We start from the raw sequence: 9,466 nt of genomic DNA, 5'->3' as shown, positions 1-9,466 counted from the left end.
TTAAAGTTGGGATTCTGTTCTTGTGGCTGTCTTCTTTTACTTTTGTTGAAGGATTACTTTCTTGCTTTTTCTAGGGTGTAATTTCCATCTTTGTGTTGGTGTTTTTCCTTTATTATCCTTTGAAGGGTTGGATTCATAGAAAGATATTGTGTAAATTTGATTTTGTCTTGGAATACTTTTGTTTCTCCAACTATGGTAATTGAGAGTTTTGTTAGGTACAGTAGCCTGTGATGACATTTGTGTTCTTTTAGTCTGTGTAACATCTGTCCAGGATCTTCTGGCTTTCATAGTCTCTGGTGAGAAGTCTGAATTAATTCTAATAGGCCTGACTTTATATGTTACTTGACCTTTTTCCCTTACTGCTTTTAATATTCTCTCATAAAGTATCCATTTTATGCACACATACTTACCAACACATTTAGGAAGCTGGGTCCACTTTCCACTAATGCAAGAAATTGACCCACGTCCAATCATTGTGAAAGTTTCTGCACAAGTGAACTCCACTGAATCTCCATGGTAGTAGGGAGGGTCAGAAAGCTTGACAGAACCATGCTCAAGTTCAGGAATGTCTCCACATGTTCTCTCTTCCTCTGAAGATGTTTCACAAAAATTTATGATTAATGTACCACTTCAAATAAAAAATATCTTTGAAGTGTTAATGTTTTTACTTACCAACACATACAGGCAAGGTTGTCCACTTCCCATCAACACATTGGATTTTGTTGGGTCCCTTCAGTAGGAATCTAGGTTTGCAAACATATCCCACCACCTCACCATGGCTGTATTCAACTTTTTTTGTTCCCTTAATTTCCCCATTAAGGATTTCAAGAGGTGGTGCACATGATGCTACTTGACCTGCTACAGAAATACTGCATAAATATAAATGAAAATGTCCATCTGACAGTTTAAAATTTTAGTAAATGTAGAAATTTAAATTCACCATATTACTTTCTATAAAACTTTTCTATGTAATTGCTATTTATACTAGATTTACATTTTGCAGTTATAATACGTTTGTTGAAATAGCACTCCAAATGTATTGAAGGTGGAAGAATTTTTGGTAAACCTGACAGCTTGAAGGTATATGCAAATCACTCAGTAATTATTGTGTTGATTATAATAATTTTCACATTGACCGGTACTATTTATCATACAGTTATCACATTGTAAAAAAACATCAGCACTGTATCTATTATCTATTTTAATTTGTTTAATACCTGGTATTGACTTTATTAAAATCTGCTTTTAGATGTTTGGACATACTCTATGCAATATGAGGGAAGGCCTTTGCTATAAAAACACGAGCACTAACGGTAATGCAGACTAAAAGAAAGAAATCTCTTAAGTCCCAGCCATCATGTGTGCAAGTGTAAACACATTGATAACACATTTAACAGAGCAATTTAGCTTGGTTTTAACCTCATAAATATGTGACTGTGTATCAGTCACATAAAACATGTCCTTCATGGATGTCAATTTCCCTGAAAATTTTAATATTATAGACATACTGGATAAATGGGGAACACTAAAAGAAGAAAAATAAACTTCTGATTCTAATTCATCAAATGTAAAACACATACTGACCTTTACATTTAGGGAAACTAGGAGACCATCCAAAGTGGTAGCATTGCACTGAATCTGGTCCAACGCGGTGTCCTGAATGGCAAGAGAATTCCAACAAATCTCCAACTCTGTATTTTTCTTTTCTGGGAGAAACGACTAGTTTTGGATCTAGAATGGGAATACTGCATTCTCTTTCTTGAAAAGTAAGATAATTGGAATATACAATTAGTCATTTATAAGTAGGTTTATCAATCTCAAGTACATTCACAGGGAAGCTTCAGTAACCCTTTTCCTTATGAAAACTATGGCATACTAGCATTAATATAGCTTCTAAATCAATATGGTATTCTCTGAGAATTATAAGAAACTATGATATATTAATGTCAAAACTGATTTAAAAAAATCAACTCATTTTTACTGGATCTGATTTGCTGCAGATAAATATTAATATGAAAACAATCACTTTCCTATTCTTACAACATACAATTGTTTCCCTCAGATTTGAAATTAGTGTCATACAATTTCTAAGTCACATATTAAAATAATTTCTGTTTAATTCAATAGAAAAATAAAATATGTAAAATAAATTCTAATATATCTGAAGTTAGGAAAATATAGTTAGTATAATTTGCAACTAAAAATAAAATCAACAGAAACATGTGTACAACTTTTACATTAAACCATTTGTTATACTTCTAGTTCTAATTGATAATTAATTGTCAATTATTCCAATGCAAATTAAAAATGTATAATATTCTCAAATATGATAAAATTTTTCTTCAATTTTTGAAATTGTTGAGTTTTACCAAACGTAAATAAATAAATAAGTAAATAAAGAAGTAAATAATAGTTTTCTGCCTTACAATCCCCCTTGTTCTGATATATAAATTAAAAGTCACAATATTTATCTAGGGTCATTCATAAAATATAATTGCTGAATTATTAAAACTGAAGGCATGGTAACAGGAGGAATCAGGTGGGGTGGAATGAGAAAGTTTTGGAAGAGATGACTAGAATTTGGGGCTTTTCAGGGGCATGATGGAACCTTAGTTCAATGGAAACTCCAAGGAATCTTTGAGGGTGAGCCTAGTAAGGACTCCTAGTAGTGGGGTTTATAGAACCTGAACCAGCCATCTTCTGTAACCAGGAAAGATTTCCAGGGGAGGAATCGGGACACAAAACTAGTTATAAAATATTCAACCTACTATTTTTCCTGCCTGCAAGATGTGATTGCAGAATTTGTGGGAATGGCCTACAAATGGTTAGTACAGTTTAAGAGCCATGCAGTGAGAGAGAGTCATGTCTGACACTACCTTGAAGGCCAGCAACCAGAGGCTGGATAGCTTAAAATCCTTGATACCCCACAACTGAGGAATGCATTAAAATGTGGTATATTTATATAATGATATATTATATAAGTTGTCAGAAAATTGTCATCATGAAATTTGCAGGCAAATGATGGAACTAGAAAAAAAGAAACCATACTGAGTTATGCCACCAGACTTGTAAAGACAAAAACGATATGAACTCTTATGTAGTTGTTAAAGATTAAGTAAAGGATTATCATGCTACAGTCCACAGACCAAGTGAGTCTGAGCAAGAAAGTGGGTTAAATAAGAAGGAGATCACCATGGGAAGTGGCAAGAGAATGAGTTTTGTGGGTGAACTGGGGACAGCAGGGAAATATGGTCCAAAGAATCAACTATGGAGGAATCATAGAGGCTACAGAGACTGGAGCTGCAATCAAAGAGCCTGCATGTGTCTATGCTAGGTCTTCTGCATACATACTGCTGTTTATCTTGGGCATTTCATGAGACTCCTAACAGGGGGAATGGGGAATGCCTCTAATTCTTTTGCCTGCTTTTGAGAACATTATCCTACTTGGTTGCTTCATTCAGCCTTGAAATGAGGATTTGTGTCTAGTCTCATTGCATCTTGTTATTCCATGTGTGGTGGATATCAATGAGAAGCATGCTCTTTTCTGAAGGGGAAGGGAGGAGCAGTGAATAAGAAGGCAAGGTGGGAACTGGGCAGAGTTGAAGGAAGGAAGGCTGCAGTTGGGATATATTTTGAGAGAGAAGAACAAGTAAAAGGAAAAGTAACCAAAAGTTAAGAAAACAAAAGGAAAGAAGTTTGGGTTCCTGTTGTAAGATATTTAACAGTTTGTTTTTTTGCTTTTGTGAGACAGGGATGAAGTGGTCTTTTTACTAGCGTACAATTGTAAAGATGAACAATTGAGGGGAATAAAACACTTTCTTTTGTTCAGCTCTAGATTCCGTAGATAATTGTAATGCACACCTTTTGGTATCCAACTTTATAAACAATCCGTTTAACCCCTTTCTGTATTGCTAGAAGTAAGAATGAATTAATTTAATCTAAACTTGAATTGGTCTAAGTGTGTGCTTTTTTCCAGTTGAAAGAATTAATGTCACACACTACAACCAGCTATAATTATAGTTTGATTTGTTCTATTCTGTTTATGTATGTTTTGCTTCTTTTATACAAATTATTTAATAAGTATACCATAATACTCTGTCTTAAAGTGAAAAAAAGTTGTTCTTCAGTTACTGTATTTATACAGTTTGTCAGCCCCTAAATTATATATGTTATATCCGTGTGTGTGTGTGTGTGTGTGTGTGTGTGTATGTAATATAACACTATCTGATTGTATCAGTTGGCATTGCCATCTCAGTCCCTCCATTTCTTCTCCTCTGATTCACATTTCCTGTCTGGCATGAAGACATTGAAAATCGAAGTGAATTTTTGGGTAACAGTTTCATTGAGATTAAAATACTCCATCCTTCAGGGAAGCTCCTTAAGCAGGGAGTCCCTGAAACTGAGCAGATTCAGCTGACTCCTCCCTATCAGTGTAAACAAGATAGTTAGATTGCTGAGGATCACTCAGACACTCAAAGCTGCAAGAAACTAGCCCAGACCACCCTAGATGTAAAAAAGAAGAATGATGTCATACCAACTTCCCAGAAGAAGAAGGATCCTACCCAGCAGCTTGAAGGTGCTTAGACAGCTGAGTCACTTGGGAAAACAAACAAACAAACAACAACAACAAAAAACATTCTTCACCCTACTGTGCTGCCTACAAGTTATGTAATATGCTTATCTGTGTTTTTGTGTGCTGTCTAGGAGTCATTTCTTCTCCTATGAGAAATCCCTCCTCCATATTTCTGAAAGCAACATTGATAAAATTCTGAAGAGGCAAAAGGCAGCAGGAGCTATCCCATTTTTTTCTCTACACTCTATTTTAAGCTGCTGTCCATGGAGAAAACTGCTGTGTTTGGAGAAAGCTGCTGTGCTTGGAATGATACGGACCCCCAAACGTGGGCTCTGGGAAAGTGACCATTAAGCATTCCAAGCAGCCAAAAATACATATAACATCTATGGCCAGCTTGCAGCAACAGGAAAAGATGGTCACAATAACAAGATAAGTTAAGAAAACATTAATCATTCCCAAGACAGATACCCCATTTTAGATGTGTGTTATTTCCCTGGGGATATCAGTTTGAATGTTAGCATTCCTTTACCCATTTACCCAATCATGTAATGCCAAGGCTTGAATGCCACAGCTTGCAATTTTTTCCCTGTACGAACCGTAAGCCCCTAGATCTGAGTGTCACTCTCCTTCCTATTCCATCAGGAAAGTTTGTGGCCCAAGCTCGAGCTTGACTAATGACTTTCATGAGCTTTCACTGGAGTTGTGGTTCCTGGTGGCCTCTTTGATTTTTTTTTTTTTTTTTTCAGTCTGGGCACAACTAAAGGTTCATCAAGTTAGAATGTGGTGGTATCTGTATATTAGGCTGTTAATGCACTCTTTATCTGGGGTATGCAGATTTTTGTATATTGCCTTCACGGAAAAAATTCGTATTATATTTTATTTTATATTTGACATGCTAATACTGACCCTCAGGTAAAGTACTGTCTCATGGAGCTAATATTCCTTTATTTACATTCCATCTTAGAAATGCATTGTTGAAAGTCCTGATTTCATAATCTTGAACTGTTTATAATCAGAGAGAAACTAATGATCACCATTTGTTTAGTTTGATTTTTTTTTTTTAAATATGTAAGTCACTTGTTGCTGTTTGTCTGTTTATGAGATGTCTTCATTTAGAGTAAAAGATCAGAGCTCATTTCCAGGTTTAAATCCTACCCAAACCTACCAATCCTTAAATCAGAAACCCCTCCAATCCCTGAGCATGAATACACACCAATCCCTGGGTTTATCTAGAAATCTCACCATCCTGACCCTGGAAAAGCTCCTACTCCTAAACTCACTCTATCCACCCCTCCCCCCAATCTTATATTACCTGCCTCCTGCTGCATCTTGGCCAAGCAGAGGCAGCCACTCCCTTACTGTAATCCCCTTGAGGTCAGGTAAGTGACCAAGCCCCACCTCCAGACTGCTATAATGTCTATGTCCCTTGAGATGCTAATGGCCAAGTTCCTTCCTTCAGGGGGAAAAAGGACCCAAGGTGAGCTCAAAATCTCACCAATCATTGAGCTTGTTCTGAGACCTGTTATTTAAAAAAACAAAAAACAAAAAACAAAAAACAAAAAACAAAACAAAACAAAAAAACCCCACCAATCCCAAGGTGCCAATCCCAAAGCATCTGCACCTCCTAGGTGCATATAATGTCCTATACAAATCCAACTCCTGCTAAGTCTTTGCTGCTTCACTCTGGAGCAGACACAGCTTTCTCATGTCTTTTCTACTAAAGCCTCGTGTGAGGTTTGTCATTTGTGCTGTGACTTTGTGCTTTTCCTTGGCTCCTTGCTGCCAGCTTACCTTTCCCTTCAGAGCTGTCACACCTGCACTGGGAAACTCATAGCTGCAGCAACTCCACAGGGGAAGCATTTCCCTTCAGAGCTGTAACACAATTCCTATAGAACCCAGACTGGCCTGTATATCAAGAATGTCATACTTCTACCTCCCAAGACAACTTGACAGGAGTAGACATCCACATTTGACTGGACCCTTGAATCTGCAAATCAAATTTCTCAGTATCTGCTACTAGTCTTTCAAAAAAATTTTTTTTTTTCAATTTTATTGTCCTTTATCCTCTGCCCTCACATTGTTCAAGTTTTCTTTTTTATTTCGTTTTTCTTTTCTCTTTAAAGATTTAAAGATTTATTTACTTTATGTATGAGTGCTCTATCAGTATAGACACCTACATAACATCAGAACTCATTACCTATCATTGTGAGCCACCATGTGATTGCTGGGAATTGAACTCTTAAACTCTAGAAGAACAGCCCATGATCTTAACCACTGAGCAATCTTTCCTGCCCTCAAGTTTTCATGACCTAGCTTAATACTTCAATTCCTAATTTTGATACTGGAGACCTAGTCTACATAATTAAGAGCTTGAATAATAAAAGTATTATCCTCTAATAAGATATACATGATATAACAAGGCCACACAAAGGAATCATTAATTTAATGAAATTTTTGGTTTGTTTACTTTTGGAAACAGAACTTAGTATGTAGTCCAATATACTCTCAAACTTAAAATTTCTTGATCCAGGGTCCTAATTGCTAGAATCATAACCTGGTATCATATACAGTTGACATATATATTATTTTAAAAACAGATTTTCAGGCCAGAATAATGGCTGTCAGTTAGAATGCTTGCCTCTAAGCCTGGAGACTTGAGTTCAATCCCTCAGATACATATGAAAAGAGAAATCTAAGTCCCACAGATTCTCTGACACCTTCATGTATAATGCAGTACACACACCTTCATAAACACAAACATATATGCAAGTATACACACAGGATAAATAAATGAATGTAATGAACTAATAAATGCAAATATAAACATCAATGGCTTCCAAACAGTCCTTTTTCATTGGTTACATGAAATCATAAAGAAGATTCTAGGAATTTCAATTTTTAGCACATAAATTCATTTTTTTTCTTAAAATTATTCCAGAGAAAATAGTACTCACCATAACATGAGGGCGTATCAGACCATCCATAATAAGTACATGTTATAGAGCCTTTGGTGTGTTTATATTCATTTTCATATCCAATAAAACATTCATAGTCTAATTTGTCATTGATCTTAAACCATGTGCTATTATTCTTAGTTACAGAATTCTCAAATACAGGCATATCACAAAACTCTAATATAAAATAAAAGAGATAATCTTATTTCTAGTGTGTCAGTAGTCAATATGAGTAATTCACATAAGAACAAAAGCCTTTATAGATTAATATATAATAACAAATTAAATAAAGTATTGAAGGAACCGAAGGAGAACAACAACAATGTAATTCCTTGAAAGTTATTAAAATGGAAGCTACAATTCTATATAGCATTGATATTCTTTCTTAAACATTTATAAAATATTATTTTAGAAATAGTTTCTCAGCTTACTTTTTTATATACTTATTGCACACTCCAAAAGAATACACAAGTGAAAATATATATTTTTAGGGGAATATGAAAGCTTTTTGTGAATTCACATTCTATATTTAGTAATTAAAATGACTCATAAAATAGAGAACTAGATAAGCGGAACTTAAAACAGGTATTATATCAAGGGTTTAATTCTTTTTTTTTTTTTTAGTTTTTCCGAGACAGGGTTTCTCTGTGTAGCCCTGGCTGTCCTGGAACTCACTCTGTAGACCAGGCTGGCCTTGAACTCAGAAATCCGCCTGCCTCTGCCTCCCAAGTGCTAGGATTAAAGGTGTGTGCCACTGCCGCCCGGCAAGGGTTTAATTCTTAATAGCAAAAATATCCAATAAATCTTTGTCAGTTATAATTTAATATAGATGAATATTGCATGGGTATAATTTTAATTGCCTTTTCTTTAATAAGATCTTGTAAAATTACAGTGGCTGGAAAATATTAAATACTATGAAATTAGTGAATATCTTAAATTGCCTTATTATTTCAGTTATGTTGAATACTTCTTGAAAAATAGCACTGAGTATTTTTCTAATAAATAAGATTAGATGAACTAATTGTTGATCCTAGAAAATCTTCATTAACTGTATGTCCTTAAACAAGGGAATGTTTCCAAACACCAAAATTTGCTGATAACTGGAATCATTTCTTTTTTTTCCAATATCAAAATATTTAAAAAGATCTTCTAAGAGGGAGATGTTCTGACATGGACCTTAACTCATAGTGTCAAATACATATTATAAGGTCATCACATTTTCTGGGATTTGCAGCTCTTCAAAGACTTCTTCGCTAGATTTAAAACTATAGGATATTTTAAAGAATTGAAAATTCAAATGAACTGATTCTCTGAAATGCAGGAATAAGCCAAATAGAAAAAAAATTGGTGTGTATTTTATCTTGAAGTTTACAAATGAAAAATAAGAGCCATATAAAAGGAGAATAAAATTAAACTGCTATACATCATCAGTATAATTGCAACAATATAATAAAATACTCACTAATGCATGAGGGTTGAGGTGACCATCCACTTTGAAGGCAAGTAATTGATCCTGATGTTTCTCCAGTATTTGTCACATATCCCTGTTTACATCTGTAAGATGTTTCTCTATTTAGAGCATATGTAAAATCAGATTCAGAAAAAAAACCATTCTCAATTTCTATATCTGATACTGAACATGTCTCTAAAAGGGTAAAAAGTGAGGAAAAATTAGTGTATGCACAGCAGCTTAAGCATTTAAAATATTAAAAAATGCAAAAGTAGCCATTAGTCATTTGTGCGTGAAAACCTGAAATAATCAAAATCATTCACATTACTAGGCCACAAAAAATAAAAACGAACAACAATAAACCTTAAGATACATCGTCATTGTCATCTGAGAATTTTTTTCTAACAAAGCAAAATTTAAAGGACTTATATTATAACCTAAATTATGCTTAATATTTTTGTCCAAATGAATCCATAATCTTGCAAATTG

General features: G+C 34.6%; 1 protein-coding gene across 1 annotated transcript; it reads right to left on the bottom strand.

Annotated features, from left to right (window-relative positions):
• Positions 1-332: 332 nt before the first annotated feature.
• LOC110315861 (complement factor H) lies at positions 333-9,172 on the bottom strand (the record flags this gene model as incomplete). Its single annotated transcript, XM_021189808.2, has 5 exons — positions 333-590; positions 673-855; positions 1,585-1,758; positions 7,528-7,704; positions 8,990-9,172. Coding segments are annotated over 5 exons (975 nt in total), but the record flags the coding sequence as incomplete, so codon positions are not given.
• Positions 9,173-9,466: the final 294 nt, after the last annotated feature.

This window comes from Mus pahari, unplaced genomic scaffold (genome assembly GCF_900095145.1).
Source record: "Mus pahari unplaced genomic scaffold, PAHARI_EIJ_v1.1 scaffold_11712_1, whole genome shotgun sequence".
NCBI lineage: Eukaryota > Metazoa > Chordata > Mammalia > Rodentia > Muridae > Mus > Mus pahari.
This window is presented reverse-complemented; position numbering and strand designations above follow the sequence as displayed.